The 19,019-nt window shown below is 40.6% G+C and overlaps 1 protein-coding gene across 1 annotated transcript in view; it reads left to right on the top strand.

The window, feature by feature from the left end:
- Positions 1-19,019, top strand: part of LOC122814274 (complement factor H-like) — a 542,961-nt gene that overhangs the window by 194,398 nt on the left and 329,544 nt on the right. The window contains exon 2 of the mRNA XM_044086867.1: positions 14,483-14,659. Within this exon, the coding sequence (XP_043942802.1) occupies positions 14,483-14,659 (177 nt within the window). The remainder of the gene's footprint in view (positions 1-14,482; positions 14,660-19,019) is intronic.

The raw sequence follows: 19,019 nt of genomic DNA on the forward strand, positions 1-19,019 counted from the left end.
AGAGGGGTGAGGACAACATAAATTCATTGCAATGCCAATTAGACCAGATTACATGTGTCCAGTGGACATGTGTGCGAAATGGACAGCTATGTATGGGACGTGATTTTTTTGTGAGAACAGACTGCCCTTTTGTTTTTTTTTCAGGTGAGAGTGGGATGTTGGGGAGGGGTAGTAGGTATATTTGGGGAGGTAGGTTAAGTAGGTTAACAGACAAGGCAAACAATACACATGCAGGTGTGGTATATGACACATGTGGGGGGTAAACTCCTTGGACGGTGAGAGGTGTTTGGAAGTCGCAAGCCCATGAGCCCCCAAATGGAAGCAGTGGGACTGAGGTCCCCACCCATGGGCAGTCACCACTGCACCTTCACGGCCCCAAAGGTGGCCATGCTGGGGGCTGGGTAGGAGGGGCTGGCTCACCCTCTAATTGTGCCACTCATCCCTCAAGCTGGCATAGCTGATCTTGAAATGCCCTATCTCCCTATGCACCATGGCCCGGACCTGATGACGGGTGACTAGTTCCTCCCGACCCTCTGTCTGGGGGGGGCAAGCCCCATCCCCTGTGGCGGTTCCACCTGCTATGGAGGAGGAGGTCCCAGGCTGGGCTCCAGATGTGCTGGTGCCTCGTGCCATGGCCAGCTGAAGTGGGACAGTTAGGTCCGCTTTGACTGGCCTTCTCATACATGCTATGGTGTTGCAGTTTACAGACAGATATGGGTTAGTAATAGTCATCAGCATTCAGGATTAGTTATAACAGCATGCATAAGAATACCCATTAACCCAAGACACCAAATTTAAACCAGTTGCATAGCGAGCAGAACACATGCATGTATGGAATAGCAGTGGCCATTACAACAGCATGCAGGTTTTATTGATGGCAACAGGCCACCAATATGGGTGTATTTTAACATGGCACATGCATAGAATCAAATGTGGATATTTATGAACCAATAGTACATATGTCCCCACATAAGTTTGGAAAGTAGACATACCCATTGAGGTGTATAATTGGGTTATTGTTGCACATATGATGGGGACAAAAGATAGACTTCAGTTAACAACTGATATATCCCTGTAGTTTTCACAACTTTCTTAGTCACTGCGGTGATCTATCCCTTACATGTATTATTACACTATCGATTGGCCTTACTTTGTACAAAGGTATGTTTGTAGATTAGTATATACGTGGATTGTGTCTAACGTATAGTCTACATCTTTTACCTGTTATAGCTGTTGTGAAGATCTTTGTTAACACTACCTGACAATTTCTATACATACTCCCAGATTCCATGTTGATGGTTTACACATACACCTCAATCCGTTGTTGCACACACTCTTGTTGAGGCTTGACAGGATGCAGGTGTTAATGCGATATATTATGAGAATTGCTCTCATACATCTTGGGTGTAATGCTACAATGACAGGTTTGTTTTCATATACATTCTCTGACTATATACATGTTTGACTATCAACCGATATGTCATCACAGGCTGCCTACATTTCTTGGATCATCACACTGATTTCTCTGGGGAACAGGGTACCAGGCAGCAGATTTGGACCATTTATCTGCACATGCTGGGCAGATCGGAACAGTTGAGGGGTATGAATATACATACAGCTTACTATCTGAACATTCTGATGCAGTCTGTACAGTTGATGGTTATGATTATGCTTACAGCTTACTATCTGTACATTCTAGGAAAATCTGTACAGTTGTTGGGTCTATCTAATTATGCATACAGCTTACTATATGAACATTCTGATGCAGTCTGTACAGTTGATGGCCATGATTATGCTCACAGCTTACTATCTGATCATTCTAGCAAACTCTGTACAGTTGTTGGGTCTAATTATGCATACAGCTTTCTATCTGAACATTCTCACAAATTCTGTACAGCTGTGGTGTATGATCATGTATACAACTTACTACCACACCCGAGATTCAGTTCCTGCTGTGTGTGGTAAAACTATTACAGTTAACATCACAGTACACTGTGCTATGAGAGAATTGGTGTAAAGCTTTCAAATGTTTTTTTCTCTAAGTCTCCCTCAGTTGTACAATATGACTAACCTCTTGTTATACAGAACTTCCTACACATTATATCTGCGTACCACAGTGTGGGTAACACTGCTTAATACTACACTACTATTTATAGCATGCAACACTACAACATATTAAATCCGAGTATACACAAGCACTCCAGGGGTTATACCTTTATTTACAGGATATGTCAGTTCATGCAAGATTATTACTAACCTGCCTCGCGATGCAGCCTTTGCAGCCTAGTGGCATGGGCTTGCTGGTTCACAGCCCGCTCATCTGCAGCTGTCAGAGAAATACAGTGACATTTAGCCATACCTATCCCTACTATACATAAGCTAGGCAATTATTATATACTTAGTGGAATGGGTACTTAGTACTGGGGCATCAGCCATCTGCCTGCACTCCTGGATCCACTGTTCCAGTAGATTCCCCCCTTCGCTGCTTCAGGCCAGCATGGTGATGCCTGACCTGCTCACCAGTTCAGGGGATACCTGTGGCACTAGTGAGGTCACCACTGTCCCAGGCCTCCGCTTTATACTGGGAGCCCTGGTAATGGCCCTGCAGGAGTCTTTGCTCATGGTGTTTGACCAGGAGCCATACCATGTATTTTGACTCATTAATGCCCCAACGCTGTGCTCTGAATTGAGTGCCTTCACCTACTCCAGCCATTCTGCCTACAGTAGGGAGCTGCAACCAGTTATGGGGATGATTGGTGCCTGTGGTGTTGAAATACGCCTGATTTCCCGCACTTTCCCATGATTGGATGGTTTTGAAAAGGCTAAGCTATGGGCACACTTGCTTACCTAATGTTGGCATTACTTAAAGGGGCATACCACTGGGCAGATGGAATTAGCTGGCCTACACATTGCTTACACCACATAAGCCGACCTGTGCAATGCTTAGTGTTGCTTAATATGTAATTAGCATTATATTGTCCTTTTGACATTGATTTATAATTTGCTTCAACACTTTCTTACACTAATGCCTCACATCTGGCCTTACTGCAGTACTCCAGTTCACATATTTATGTTATGTAGCAGGTTATACAACATCGCACTATACATAGATTCAGTTCACATGTTCAGTTTGATTTTCCTATGGTGAGGATTTGTTTGCTGAAACCTCAGTCATGTGTATTGCTATGATGGCTGAGGGATTAACTACTGTGACTGTAGTTTACAGGGTCCTGAGTTTGAGCCTTGTAGAAGCTGTTTGTTTTGTTGCTGGGCAGAACACGGGCCATTGGGTAAAGAGTGATTAAAGCACTTTAAAGCAGTTGTAAGCAGATGTGCACAGGTTTGCGTGGAGTTAACCAATGCTAACCTCCAGTTACAGTTTCTTACACTCAGTTAGCTTCTACTTTGCTTAATCTGTGTAGGCAATGCTTACCCCTACGCAAACATACTTAAACACACTTTCTAGTGCTTATATATGCTTACTACTGCTTATTTGTGCTTAAACCTGCTTACTAGTGCCTTATTCATTATGACACTGACACTTCACATATGCATTTAATGCACTACTCCAGTTCACATTTAAATGTTATTTAGTGGGTTATACAGCAAAAAAAATGTTCATATACAGATTTCACATGGAAGATGAAATGTGCTGTAGTGGGACTCTAACTGCGAATGCCTGCTCATTAGGTGGATGCTTTGCCCACTACACTATTGCTGTGCTGCTTTATTTGCATATAACTTCCTTGTTTTCCTCTTCAGCCTTTTAAGCTACTTTAATCGTAGCTAAGCGAAGGGCACACCCGCGTACCTACAGTTAGTTTTAATCAGTGTTTTAAAAAAATACAAGGGTTTCTTTACTTTTTCAGTACTGTTGCTGTTGTACACATGGGGAACTGTTGGTGGAGATATGTGGACACCTATGAGCAATCTCGCTCATCTTTTAACACTTTCTGCTTTTCTACATTACAGGCGCATGTTTATTCTGAGAACTCTGCTCTCAGACATGCCCCCTGCACTCGTACACACTCAGTGTAAGCCTGGGAGCTTGGGCAGTGCACCTTCATTAATATGGATGGTGCGCTGCCATCCTGCTCCTACACGGGCGCTTCCATGCAGGACTAAGTTAGTCCTGCATGGAAGATTAGTGAATCAGGGGGCAAATGTCATTCTTATATCATCTGAGAACATTTTGACCACTTGCAGTTGTACTTTCAGTTCCTCCTGTGATGAACTATATAGCTTTAAATCATCCACAAAAACAAAATGAGAAGTTTTTACACTTTGTTTTTTTTTTCTGGGAACCAAACTGTAGCCATGACCTAATCTGTTAAGTAGACAGCTTAATGGATTAAGGGCAGGACAAAAGAGCAGCAGTGACAAAGAGTCACCCTGGAATATCCCTTTGGAATTTTTATACCTGGGATAATAATTTGTTCTTTATTATGGCATAGCTACAAAATAGTGTGCCACTGTTTCATGCTCACTGTAATATAATCAATCATTGTAAGTTGTATCTAACACATTTGTAAGCATTCTTTTATCCATGAATGTGGAATGCTATAAAATGCTTTTTTGTAGTCTAATAAAACCATACTTAGATTTTTTTCCCTTTTTACAATGCTCCATTGCAACTTTTTTAACAATAAATGATTCTTTGGTCCATATGATTTTCTTTTGTTATCCTTTTCTTCTATTGACATGATTGTTTTTCTTCTAAATGACTATGAACTCTGTTGACATCAATTCCTGTGTATAATTTATACATCCTCATAGGCCAAGTTATTGGTATATAGTTTTAGGCTATCTTGCAGGTTCACTGTTTATGAGGAATATAATTTTTCCTGTTGTTAACCAGGTTGGCATCTGTTTGTGGTGTGCATATAAATAGTTCTTACGGCTAAATGTTCATATAAAGATGTTAATACTTTTAGGCAGAAGTTAGGTACTTCATCTCAGCCCGTAGTTTTCCATTTAGGAGATTTTATTTTATTTATTCTACTTCACATTTGTTAACCAGGTTAGTCCAAATGAGTTTGCAAACAAAATATTTTCAGTGGAGACCTGTGGGGAAAAGCCCCAGCAAGCATACGTAAAGATAAAAAAAAAAAACATACAGAAAAAAACTATTAAAAATAAAAATGCAAATATGAAATTAATTATAAAGAGAAAAACAAAAGAAAAAATTATGAACATTAAGGTTTACACTGATCGCAGTAGTCTAAATTTACTACATATAAGAGTAAAAACAAAAGGATAATCATTGTTCAAAAGAAGGAAAATGAATAGACATTGATAGGAAGTGGGGGAAATATAAATAGTGTGGAGAAATGGGGGGAGAGAAAGGAGGGGGCTATAGTAGGGCTATAGTAGTAGAGCTGAAGGTTTAGGAGGTTAGTTTAAGCTATTAAGATTTTCTTAATTTTATTTCAGATTCTCTGGACATTAGTTCATCCCAGTTCATATCCTGCGCATTTGAACTTGTTATTCTTTCTTTTACTTCTTGCATCCATTCAGCTTCTTTATTATATTCCATATGCTGCTCATAGACATTTCTCCAAAGTGTGTCTATTTCTTCTTTCTTCTATTCCTTTGCCTTGTTTTCCAATTCTGTATACATTTTTTGAGTCACCAATATTATTTTATACGTTTCCTTTAAATTTATCTGCATATCTTCTAACCTTTTCTGCATGTGCTCATATATTTAGTTTATTATTTGCATTAATGTACAATAGATCCTGGTCTGTTCTGATACTGGGCTTTGCTTTTATCATGTCTGCCTATTTTTCTGAGTATTTTTCTTGATCTGTTCTGACTTCTGTACTATTCTAACAGCGACACTTCTTGTCTTAATTGCTTTGTATTTTTCTTTATTTGATACTTCCATAATGGCATTTGATTTCTCCCCTCCCTTTCCCTTACTGCCAACTGTTTTTGTGCTAAGACTTTATCTGTTATTAATTTAGCTGCACAGTAATATATCCTATTTACTTCTGTTATATCACATACATTTCTATGAACAGTCTTGATTACTGTGTTCATTTGTTTTATCAAACTTTTAACCTTTTGGGTCTTATTGACTTTCTGTAATCTCTTTCTTTCATTGATCTTAATATGTCTATCCATCTATATTAAATAAAACAACAATCTCTTATATCATTTTCTTCTAAACTAAGGGCACATTCTTTGTACTCTGTTTCCTGCTAACATTTTACAGAAAGCTCCAAAATTCTTCCTGCGCCATATTCTCTTCAGCTTTATCCTGTTTCATCCATTGCTCTTTCATATGAGAACTCATTGGCCTATTACTCCACAAGATTGACTGTGTTAGAGCTGCCACAGCTTCCTTTTCTTTCTCTTACTGTGCAGCTCAATTGAACTTTTGTGCTGGTTTCCTTCCGAAGACTCCAAAGTGTCTTCATATGCCAACTGATTAGATGCTTCCCACTCCACTGGTTTTGCCTTAATTTGGGGACTCATTGTTCTGTCATGATGTGCTGTTATCAGAGTTGGATTTACTACACTAAATCCATCCAGACCTTCAAAACTGATATAAGAATAGTTTTTGCACTTGCTGTTTCAGTGATATTTAACACTTCTGAGCTACATATAAGAAAATGTCTCCAGTTTAAAGTCCTTTATAGGAAATCCTCTCCATATTCTGGAAGAGCTGCGAGCTTGTGCAGATGGTGGTACCACTGCAGGTCATCTAACAGTATACTACTAAACACTCTCACTTTGACCATTAAGTGACTCTTCCCTACTCTTTCTCATCTAGAAATTGTATTTCCTTGCATTACATATCATAGGTTAGATTCAGACCTGCTGAATCTAGACTGTTTGGTTCATAGGTTCATACTAGGCTATCTGCCCTAGGGCATTTACAAGCCTAGCCAGAGTGTGTTTGGCTTTTGCCACCCTTTGAATTGAGTTTACTGTGCCCTTTTTAAGGTTAGTTTACTGTGCCTCTGTCTAGTAGTGACACAGAAGTAATCCCCGGGGTAAACCTATGATCTCCCATCCACTCGTCAAGATTCCTCTTGAAGAGAGTCAGTGAGGGGCTCTGCCTAACATGTACTGGGATTTTATTCCAGAGCGAAGGAAGCCTCTGGGTTATGAATCTGTCCCTCCAGCATGTCATATTTATTTCTGTTCTGAGGTTCAAGTCCCTCAAGCTCATAGCTCTAAGGGATTTGGATTTTCTGAGGTGGAGCATGTCCATTAATTCCGGGTTGGACATAGCTTTATACGTCAGGCATAGATCACCTCTAAGTAGGAGGTATGCAACTGAATAGAGCTGGAGTTTCTTTAACCGAGCAGCATATGGCATCTGTTTGAGTCCCTTGATCCTCTTTGTGAGGTACTTTTGGGGTCTTTCTAGTTGCTGCAGCTGTCGGGTAAGATACATCCCAAATGGGGCACTGTATTCTATTATGGGCCTGACGAGGATGAATAAAGGGGCACGATGACCTCTCTTGATCTAGATGTGAAACCTTTCATGATAAGGTGGGCTATATAGAAGGTCTTTCTAACCACTTTGGCAATGTGGTTGTCGAAGGAGAGATTACTATCGACTTGGGTCCCCAGGTCCCTAATTACTTCCTACATACTTAATGGGTTACCACCTATATAGTAATTTATGGGCACTTTGTTTTTGACAAAGGGTATGACTATACATTTTTTGGCATTTAGCTTTAGGCCATGGCTCTGGCACCAATTATCCGTCTCTGTGAGACCCTTTTGGAGGATGCTCATGTCAGCTGGAGAGTCGATTATGGTGCCCAGTTTGCAGTCATCTGCGAACTTGGTCAGCCACAGTCCTTCCGTGTAAGCCTGTAGCTCAGAAAAATATATGCCAAACAAGAGAGGTCTCAGGACTGAGCCTTGTGGGACGCCACTTGTAACTGGTTTCAAGTCTGACATGGCTCCAGCAATTCTGACTCTGTGGGTTCTGTCTTTGAGCCAGTTTGCAACCCATCTAGTGACATAGGGGTTTATATTTAAGCTGGATAGCTTATCTATGATGCCCGAGTGGGGTATTGTGTCGAATGCTTTTGCGAGATCCAGGTAGGCTGTGTGGACTACCTTCCCTTCATCTATGGCCCTGGTGACTGTCTCAAAGAAGTCGACCAGGTTCAAGAGGCAGGATCTGCCCTTAACAAAGCCAAATTGGGTAGGATCTAGTGTCTGTAGGTCCCAAATGTCTTTGTTTATGAGTTCCATGATGATCCTCTCCATAGCTTTGCAGACTAGGCTAGTCAGGCTTATGGGGCGATATTTTCCGGGGTCCATAGAAGCACCACGTTTGTGGACTGGGACCACTGTTGCTGTATGCCATTCTTTGGGCACATATCCTGTAGTAAGGCTGAGATTGTACAGCAGCTTTACATGAGGGTTTAGTTCTTCTTGGAGTTCATGTAGGACGCAACCCAGGACACCGTCTGGTCCCATTGATGCTGTGTTTTTTGCTTTGGAGAGAGCGACTTTCACCTGAGCATCTAAGATGTTAGGGAGGCAGCACTCTGCTGGGATAGATATTTGCTCTTTTGGGGGAGGGGGGGAGTTTACACTGAACCCGTCTGCCAGGATGTTGGCAATGTCCGTAGGTTCCGTGTATTTTTTGTCATTTTGGATCAACTCTGAGCATATCTCGGAGTTGCATCCCAGGTTCCTAACATAACTGAAGAAGGCCTAGTGATTATCTTTAGTTTCCTGTGCAATTTTTCTATCGAAGCTGGCCTTGGAGGATTTTATGAGGGATCGTAGTTTTTTGCTAGTACTGATCAGAGATGCCTTCCCTTTTAGGGATTTTGCTCTATCATGTAGTAGCTTCCTCCATCTGTTGTACAGCTTATTTATGGCTGGGGTCCACCAGACTGGACGCCTGCCTTTGGAAGATTGGGTCTTGGTTTTGTTTTGGATAGCATGATCCATGCATTCCTGGAGGTGTCTATATAATGCGTTTATATAGGATTCTGCAGTTTGGGCTGTAGTTTCCACTTACCCGGGGGCCTTGAAGGATTCCACCTCAGTTTTGAGAAGTATGAAGTTCATTTTTGAGAAGTTTTTCACTGTGGTTTTCTGGGCTGGGGGGTGGGGTCAGGATGTGGATATCCAGCGAGATTAATTTATGGTCCGAGTATGGAGCATAGAGTCCCCATGTTGGTGATGATTCGGTCAAGTATGTTTTCCCCACTTGTGGGAGTGGTGACTAGTTGTTCCATAGCATTTGAGTTTATAAATTCTAGGAACCTTTGGGCTAGGGTGTTGGGGCTTGAGTAATGCCCCCAGTCTATGTTTGGGTAGTTGAAGTCAGCCGATATAATGGTGTTTGGAGAGATCTTCATATTCTCCAGTGTTCTCAGGAAAGCCGAGTGGGATTCCTGATTTTGAGAGGGTGGTCTGTAACATGCTACAAACTGAAAAGCAGTTTTGCCCACTGTTAGTTGCACATGGATGGTCTCCGATGCTTCGTGCAGCACCCGTAACCTGGAGGTGTGGGTATCTTTGATGAATATGGATGCTCCCCCTCCTTTTGTGGATTGGTCTGAGTTTTGGGGCCGAAAAGCATGATATGAGGTATAACCTGGTAGTGCTGGTGTGCTCTCTGGAGCCTTGAACCAGGTTTCTGTCACTGCACAGATATCGATGTTCTCCATACTGAGGAGTGCTTCGAGTGCGTGCATCTTGAGGTTTAGACTTCTGGCATTTAGCAGCATTACCCTTAGTTTCTTATTCATTGTGTTGTCTATGGAGGTGGGTTTGTCTTTTGAGCCTTGCCTAAAAAAGGCACTATGGGGGTGGCAAGAGACTTTGCCAATATCCAAAAGCCCAGGGATGACAGGTGTAAGCTGTCCCTAGCGAAGCAACGTGACTTGTCGAGCATGTCATCCCAGGCTGACAGACACTGGATCCCCTTTGAATGACACCAAAATTTTAGCCAATTGTTAAAATCGATCATTTTGTCTTTATACTGTGGCATAATTCTAGGTGAGGGTAAGATGCTGCTCAAGGTCAGGGTCATACTGGCCTGGGCTACATGATCAGAGAGCTCCTCTATGTCTCTTTTCATGTAGTCAAGGGAGGTACATCTCAGGTCATTCACACCAGCATGGACAATGACTGAGTCATATTTGTACTTGCTTTGGAGAGACCTGAGTGCTTGTGTTATGTGGCGGATCCTAGCGCCTGACAGGCAGCTCACTGTGATCTTCTCTTTGTTCAGCCTGGTGAACGGGACGTCAGTGTGTCTGACTACAGAATCGCCTATTACAAGTGTATCAGGTGTGTTATTTAGCCTTAAGGACTGTGACTGTTTGGCACATTGACTTTGTGTTGCACGTATTTTGTTTTGGGGTAGTGTTTGCTTGGATGTCTGCTTTGGAGGTCTCTGCTGCTTAGGCAGATTTTTATTTAGAGCCTCCAAGTATGTTTTTGTGTGTTTATGTGTTTGGTTTGCTGTTGTGATAGGACTATGTGAGACTGGATTTGTGATGTGTGAGGTTACCTTCTCCTCCTGACTGGTTGCACCAGTTCTGAGTTGAGAGAGCTCAGCCTCCAGTTTGGCTATATGGTTGCATCTCTCACATATATTTGAACTTGCTGGGAGGAGGAGAGGGTTGTCTGTGTACATGAGACAGTTGTAACATTGCCTCAAGATTCCCAGATTCACCAGCTGGACTGGAGAGGAAACCATTAATATCCATTAATATCACTGTGCTCTTAAATCAGCCATCTTACATTATGAGAGCCTTCCTGCACCCTTGTGGCAGAAGTGTGTAGCTCTGGATCCATCTGAGTTGGCGATTGCTGGAGAAAGGCTCAATTTGGGACTTTCCCATTAGTAGTTATGTTAAAAAGTGTTTAAATTCTCCTGTATATAAGCCTCACATTTACCCATTGCTGCACACCAAGCAATGGGGTTTAGTAGTGCCCTGTATAGATGCAAATGCCTGTGAACATCATTTTTCCCTAGAGGCCTTACAGTAGAACCCCCCCCCCCCAAGCTTTCCTGCTGAGCAAAGGGCAACTCAGTTGCGCTATAAGCAGCAATATCACATTTATCATCCACAGCCTACTATACACCCACTTTCTTTGCTACTCCAAGTCAAACTAGTCCACTAGTGAAGCCAAAGTTGAGCTAGCCCACTTACTTCCCAAATAACACATTCAGAAAAAATCCTGGCACAATAGATGGGCAGTCCCCCATCATTTCTCCTTCCAGCTTGTTTGATATGTGCATCTTGAGGCAATGTAGCAATTTCTTCATGTATACTGACAACCATTTACTTCTAAAGCAAACTGACACCCTATGTGAGAGATGCAAATACACTGTGGAATTGGAGTCAATTCTCTCATGAAAAAACAAACTAGACATCAAACAGGTTGTTATCATACATGCTTCACCTCTCACGCAAACCTCACCTCTCACACAAAATAAGGTCATGACACATAAACCCACATATGTGCAGTTACTCATTAAAAGCCTACCAAAAGAACAGAGAATTCCCAAACATATACCAACCACACTCACTACTAAGCAAGAAGAAACCACTACATGTATCAAAACACACACACCCATGGCTCAGCAAATAAGCCCCTAAGGCAAAACGCATCAAATGTCTTAGTCATAGGTGACTCCATAGTGAGACACACAGATGCGCCCCTCACTAGACTGGACTAGCAGAGGTCACGGTCATCTGCCTTTTAGGTGCCAGGATCTGACAAATCACGTATGCATTCAGGTCACTCAACAAGTGCCGTTATAACTCTGTCACAGTCCATGTTGGAATTGACCTGAGACGTACCTCTCTGAACTATATGAAGAGAGGCATGGTGAAACTCTCTGATTATGTGTCCCAGAAAGGTATATCTCAAGTCCTAAGCAGTATCTTACCCTCACCCAGGATGATTCCACAATATAAAAAAAAATATTGCCTTCAACAATTGGCTTAGATTCTGGTGTCAGTCCAGGGGATCCAGTATCTGTCAGCCTGGGAGGATATGATAGACAGACCTCGCTGCTTTGCTACAGATGGTCTGCACTTGTCACCCCAGGCTTTCAGATACTTACAATGACCCTTGCCTCTCTTATAGTGCCATTTTGAGGCAATGTTAAAACAACAAATTTTCCAATGCAACAAAATATAATCAAGACAAACTTAGGGTTGTGCTGCTTAATGCTAGGAGTTTAAACATAAAACTGCACTCCCTGGAAGTGCTCCTCACCTTGGAGGATCCTGATGTCTGTGTAGGTATCAAGACATGGTTCAAGGCCACTGAGAGAACTCTGGCCATACAAGGGTACAATGCCTTTCATAAGTTCAGACCTCAAAAGCATGAAGAAACTAAAGGTGTAGGTGTATCCATCTTCATTAAAGCCAAATAAACTTCGAGAGTGGTCAAAAGCTCCCAAACTACTCCATGTCCAATTAATTATTGGGAAAGTACCATACTGCATCATTGCTAGCTACACATCCTCCACCATGAACCAGGATAGGTACATAGCCTACCTCGATTTACTGGAATCCCTCACCATATAGCCCAAAACCTTACTCATGGGAGATTTCAAATATCCTTCCATAGACTGGGGGACATACGTGAGCAAAAACACTCTCAACCAGAGGTTCCTGGACTTTTCTACCACAAATAATCTGGAACTGATAGTCTATGTCCCCAATAGGAGCTCTAATGTTCTGGACATAGTACTGACCAACATGGGGATCACTGTACCTCCTTGTGCGTAATGCCCTTCCTGGTTAGGTCAGACCACAAATCTGTCTCATTTGAATAACTACTGGAACTGACACCCTCACAGGAACAAAAATTATAAAAAACTTCACCCAAGCTAACTACAGCCTACTAAGCAATGGTATAAAAAGCTTTATACCCTCCCCAATCGCAGACATCAATGATCACTATGCAGACGTGTACTCAAATGCCCTGTACAAACACTTAAGTGACTCTATAAGCTCTGTTGTACCTGACTGGATCAGAACCAAGTCTTCCTGTAAAAACAAGCCACCATGGTGGACTTCAAGTATAAACAAATTATATATCAAGAGGAAGAAACTGTTGTCCAAAAGCAAGAGGGATATCACTGTGAAGAGGAAGAGTTCCCTCCTAAGCCTAAACAAGAAAATCAGAAATCTTGTAAAGTCTTCTAAAGAAAATTATGAAACTAAAATTGCACACCTAGCCAGGGATAATCATAAGACATTCTTTAACTACACACAAAGTCTAAAAGGGAATACCCAGTTATGTGCAAAATTGATTGTAGATGGGATCACTCATACTAAATCAGAAGGTATCACCTACCTGCTAGCTGATAGATTCAAAGCAAACTTCAACCCATTTTGCCACCTCCCATATCCGAAAGCATGGGTTCAATACATATGACTGAAAGTTCATATGACTTGAAGCCCATTTGACTGAGACCAAATAACCGAAAGTTCATATGATCGAAAACCCATATGACCAAAAACTCATTTGACTGAAAAACAGCACTGGCAGTCTGTAGAGCACTGTAAGGCAAGTAAAAGGTAAATGCCCTGCTCCCCAATATAGTGCAACCCTGGAGCTAGAATATATTGTTAGGGGGGGGGTGTGGGGGTGTTTGTAAGGTAAACACCTTAACCATTATGCTAACCCCCAACCTCTTCATGTTGCACTAGCTCTGTGCCATGGTGCAATATGTTTATGAATCATTTGGATTGTGATTTGTCATACTGGCTGTGGAACTTTTTGTTGTATGATTACTATTGCTTTTCTCTAGTTTTTGATGCCTTATGAATATTTTAGTTAGATGTTTTAATGGATTACTGTTCACTGATTGCATATTTTAGCTAATCAAGTTCAATGTGGTGAATTAGAACTTCAGATTTTTGTTTGTCTTAGGAAATCACTGTAGGTCTGGTTTCTAAGTATGTGTCAGTGGTGAGTTCTGTATAGTGGGAGAGGTCTTTCTTCATTGTGTTTGTGCAGCACTGGAGTTAGCTAGACAGATTGATAGATCAATCAATCAGTCAATTGATCAATCTGTCTATATCGGTTTATAGGATATGGTGGGCTTAGCCCTACATTTATTTTCATCTGGTTGAATCCTTGACTAGTTCTACTAAGTTGCATAATCATAGTGTAAGTATTTAAATAAGGTCCTGATTAGTTTATTTATTTTGCATTTGTTTACCGGGAAAGTCCAACTGGACAAGTAATCCTTTATCAGCGGAGGCCCGGGGAGAAATGCTCCACAATAATAACAACAGCAGAAATACATTACATATGTTACATAGAAAAGAGACATTTAACAGAGGAAACAATTCGGCAGAGCTGTACAATTGTTAATATATTTACTTATAAAATTATTTTTGTTTGTGGAAGAAAGTTTTACTCATTATACAGTATGACACTATTCAAAACTAAGTATAAGCTGAAATAACATGGTCATGCTTAGTTAAAAGCAATTTATTCTGTTTCCTTTCAGAATGCTCTTCTCCTCTCAGTGATCCAGCTGAAGAACTAATTGGAAAACGGCTACAATCTTACCCACATAATACTCTATTGAAATACAGCTGTCGACCTGGATACATTAAACTTGGAACCATTTATTACCTGTGTGAAAATGGATCTTGGAAAAACATTAATCATGTGAAATGTAGAAGTAAGTGTTTCAAATAAGAAATAATGAGTATTCAGGTGTTTATGTAACATACACTTGCATACACACTCACATCTATAGCCAATTTAGAGTATCTAATTCCCCTACTGCATGTCTTTGGAATGTGGAAGGAAACTACAGCACCCAGAGGAAACACATGCAAACACAGGGAGGACATACAGACTATGTACAGAAGGGACCCTAGTTGAGAATTGAACTGGAGAACCTCTTGCTGTGAGGCAGCAGCACGATCAGTTGTGCCACTGTATTACCCCAGTGGCTGCAATGCAGTCCTGAAAATGCCAATATCTCTTTCCAATGTCACTCACTGAACATTTTGCTTACTCCACGTTTTTGATCTATTTGATTTTGATATTCTTGACCTTCATGTTATCTCAGATGAGCTTCCAAATCTGTTTTAACATTTGCTCACAATGCATTTTATTCTATACTTCCCTGTAATAAAACAACTAATTTCTACCAATAGTGAGATTGGTATAGTAACTGACCACTTGTCTTTTAGCTTCAGAGTGCTTTAATGAACTAAGTTCTTCATTAACTTTATTCCCATTATGCTACAGCAATCTCTTTGATGTACAGTTGCCTTATTGAGGAGTGAGCTTTATTTGACTGGCATCTTTGTTTTCTTCCACCTGAATATGTTCATCGAATTGATTACTGCTGCAGTTGCTTAGCTATATTATATCCTGCCAAAGATATAACAGCTAGCCGGCTTCCAAAGCTTCAGAGTACCTTCCATGCACCCAGTCTACACAATCCAACCCAGCTTGTCACTATGTACTGTCACAAAAGGAAATATTGCCAGCCCAGCTATCTGGAATTTTGTAAATATTTATGTGTCATTTGTGAACATTAATATGATTTGTACAAAAATGTAACAGAAGGAGATACTGCCAGCCCAGCTATCTGGAATTTTGTAAATAGTTATATGTAATTTGTGAATACCAGCATGATGCAGTTGCTTGTGTTGCCACTATATTGGAACTGTGTGTTGTGTATATATTAAACTACATGTACAGAAGTATGTGCTGGACAGGGTTTGTACAGTACTGAGCTTCAAGGATGTGTCCACAGTGTACCCTACTGGAAAAGAACAGAAATGCAAATATCTATGCAAATGTATATGTTTTAACAGTAGAAACTTGGAACATATAGAGTTAACTTGCAAAACTTCAAGAAAATAAGTTTAAATTAAATAGTTTTATGATTGTGCTATAAATGTTAGCTTCAATGCAGCAAGGAGACAGGATGTCTAGAACTAGGGTGCCTTCTGCATTGTTTTGTGTTTCATTGTTTTATGTCTTCTAGCAACTACAAACATCTGAAGGCTATGTATTTTTCACAAGGAAATGTCAAATGCTACAATGGGAGTTTTAGCTTGGGAACTAATGTCAGGTGACAAAAAGTGAGGTCATCCAAGCTAACCTAGCAGTAATATTTGATATGAATTTAAGAACTCTCTCAGAGGCTGTGCAATTTGTATTTTACAATTGACCTGGGAACATCCTTTCATCATCACTACATCTGCACTTGCCTTGCTGTAAGTAAAATTTTCAGGGCATGGTAACTCTTTTTAGATTCAGATAGGAATATAGTAAAGTATAGCTTAGATATTTTCTTTATTTATATGACACTGTCTTGTAATGTTATTTTAAAATATTTCTTGTGATTTTGAACTCAAGTTACTGTACTGATTTACTGGACATTTTCTTGTTCTTTTATTATTTATTATTAAATATATTTAAACCTATCTTTATGGCTATTCGTGAGACACATTTAAGCTCTGAGAGTACTTGCATATGTACTTGGTGAAACTGTACAGGCCATTCCTAAATAGTCTTGCTCTTGGTCAGACTACCATTTGGATTAATAGTAACATTACACAGAAGGATTGGGCACCCTTTGTTAAGGGCTTAAAGTAGCTAGTGGCTTGTGGCAGCTGGAACTACCTTATAGTCTGGTCAGAATTAGGCTTAGCTAGTAAACCTGTGTCAGCCTTCCCCAGGTGTGTGTGTGTGTGTGTGTGTGTGTGTGTGTGTGTGTGTGTGTGTGTGTGTGTGTGTGAGTCAGCTACTTGGGCAGGAACACAAGGCACAAGATGGATAAAGAGGGTGCTGCAGGTCTTTGCTTGGCCACTCAGCTGAGATCTCATCTCTTTAGCTGTGTGGGGAGTCTTACTGTGGATATGGAGAAAGAGGGAGAAACCAGTCCCAGACTGACTGTGATCTCTGTGTGCTCTTAAGGGAAACTGCACCTTACTCTGTGTGTGTACTTGTCATCCTCCCAATGTGTACATTCCCCACTGTTGCCAGTGGTGAGGATTGGGGCTCCTTGATTACTGGGCCAGTGCAGAGGTATCACATGTATAATAGGAGGGGTTATGTTATTAGGAATTTTATAAAGGTCATGTGGTGTGGGGTATGTTAATTTGGACATAGTTACTGTCTGCCTCTGTCTGTCAGAGGCATGGAGTAGCTGCTACAGAAGAAACTTCCAGAACCTTCATCCATTTCCCTACTTCTGTTAACTCTGGAGGATGTGTGTGTCACTGCATGCAATTTTACTGATAGTCAGTCTGCTGCCCCTAAAAAGGCATATAGAATGTACAAAATTTCTCAATCATTTAAGTTTTTATACACTCTTCCCAAACTTCTCCCAGCAGCTATAGCTTTTCTTAATTGTACTGCTGCTAAACATGTGCTTAATTCCAATCCTACTCTTTCTGACAAGGTTGGGAAGATTATTGATAAGTAAGGGAAAAAGTGTATGCTTCTGCAAATTTTATTTTCAGAATTTTTAATTGCCAGGCTTATATGTTATAGTTTATTCTAACTGTGAAAGTATGAGCAATGTTTTGACTGCAGTTTCTTCTTCTGAGGAAAAAATCTGCTTTGAATACTTTTGTTTCATCCATTGTACAAGTCACAGCTAATTGTTTACAGTGAGTGTGTGCATGACTAATTTAATACTTCTTCCAGGACTATGGCCATTGGGTACCATTTTGAGGAGGTTTGCCTGGCTGCTTTCTCAGAATCTCCCAGATGATGTTAAAATGAGATTTTAAATTCTTGTTTTGATAGAGATTCAGTTTTTGGTCTTTCTAAGGGATTTTCTAACCCCTCATCTGATTTTGGCAAAAAGCAAAATAAACAGTCTCAAGAAAATGTGGGTAAACAAACATTTAATAAGAAATGGCAAGGGTGTTCTAAAAAAAGGGCATTTCAAAAATTCAGAATGACTGTTTAAGGGTCCTTGTACCCCTTTCCATCATGGCATTCCAGAAATTCTAAATCTCCAATTTTCTCTTTGGCAACAAATAGTTTCAGACAAATGAGTTGTGAAGATCATTCATCAGGGTTACAGATGGGAGTCAGAGGAAATCCCTCCTTTTTTTGGGGGGGTAATTCTTCATCCACTATACCATACTCTTTTATTTCCTTGTCCGTTAAAACATGCTGTCTAGATAGTCATATAATCAGTTCCTCCTTCCCAAGCTGGGAAAGGTTTTAAGTCAAGGGTGTTTTTAGTGTCAAAGAAAGAAAATGCGTGGAGAGCAGTTCTGGATCTGTTTTCCTTAAAGCAGTTTGTGATAGCACCAAAGTTCAAAATGATGTCACTTCAGAACCTTTTATCTCTTCATCCTGATTCAAGTTTCCTGGTAACATTAGACTTAAAAGATACCTGTTTATCCAGACTTAGGTTCATGGGTAAGTACTAGGCTACCATTAAAAACAGGAAGATGAAAAAACTGGCCAGGGCTGAATGAGAATACAGTAATAATCTTAAATATCCTCACCCGCCCCCATCTCAGGAATGGCACCTTAACAAAAATTCCAATTTGGTGAATTCCGAAAATGATGTGACTGATAATCGTGAGCAGGAATCACAGGATTATTTTTTAGGAGAAGAGAACTTTCCATAACTCAGATGCTCAGAGCATATTATGAACCAACGGAGGGCCAAAAACAATCAAGGGAGACAACAGTACTTTTCCCCACAGAGGGGTACAGATCGAAGCAACAGAGGGAGGAACAATCACCCTTGGAGAGGGAGGAGGTGAATTGTGAAGAACTATCTCGCATTACTGTATTTGAGGAAGGCACTGCTGTCTTTCTCCCATCCATGTATATTGACCTTGTCATAGAGAGGGAGGAAGTGACTTGTGATGTACTGTCTACCACTTTTGCACTTGTAGAAGCCCCTGCTGCCCTTCTCCCACCTGTGCATATTGAATTTAATAGCACAAAAGACTTCAAAGTTTTTTAATTTTTCTGATGTTTCGATTAATGTTTTTATGTGTGATTTATTAGCAAAAGGTTTTACCTTTATTCCTAACAAACAT

The sequence above is a fragment of the Protopterus annectens genome, chromosome 10.part0 (genome assembly GCF_019279795.1).
Source record: "Protopterus annectens isolate FY-2018-M chromosome 10.part0, PAN1.0, whole genome shotgun sequence".
In the NCBI taxonomy this organism is placed as follows: Eukaryota; Metazoa; Chordata; order Ceratodontiformes; family Protopteridae; genus Protopterus; species Protopterus annectens.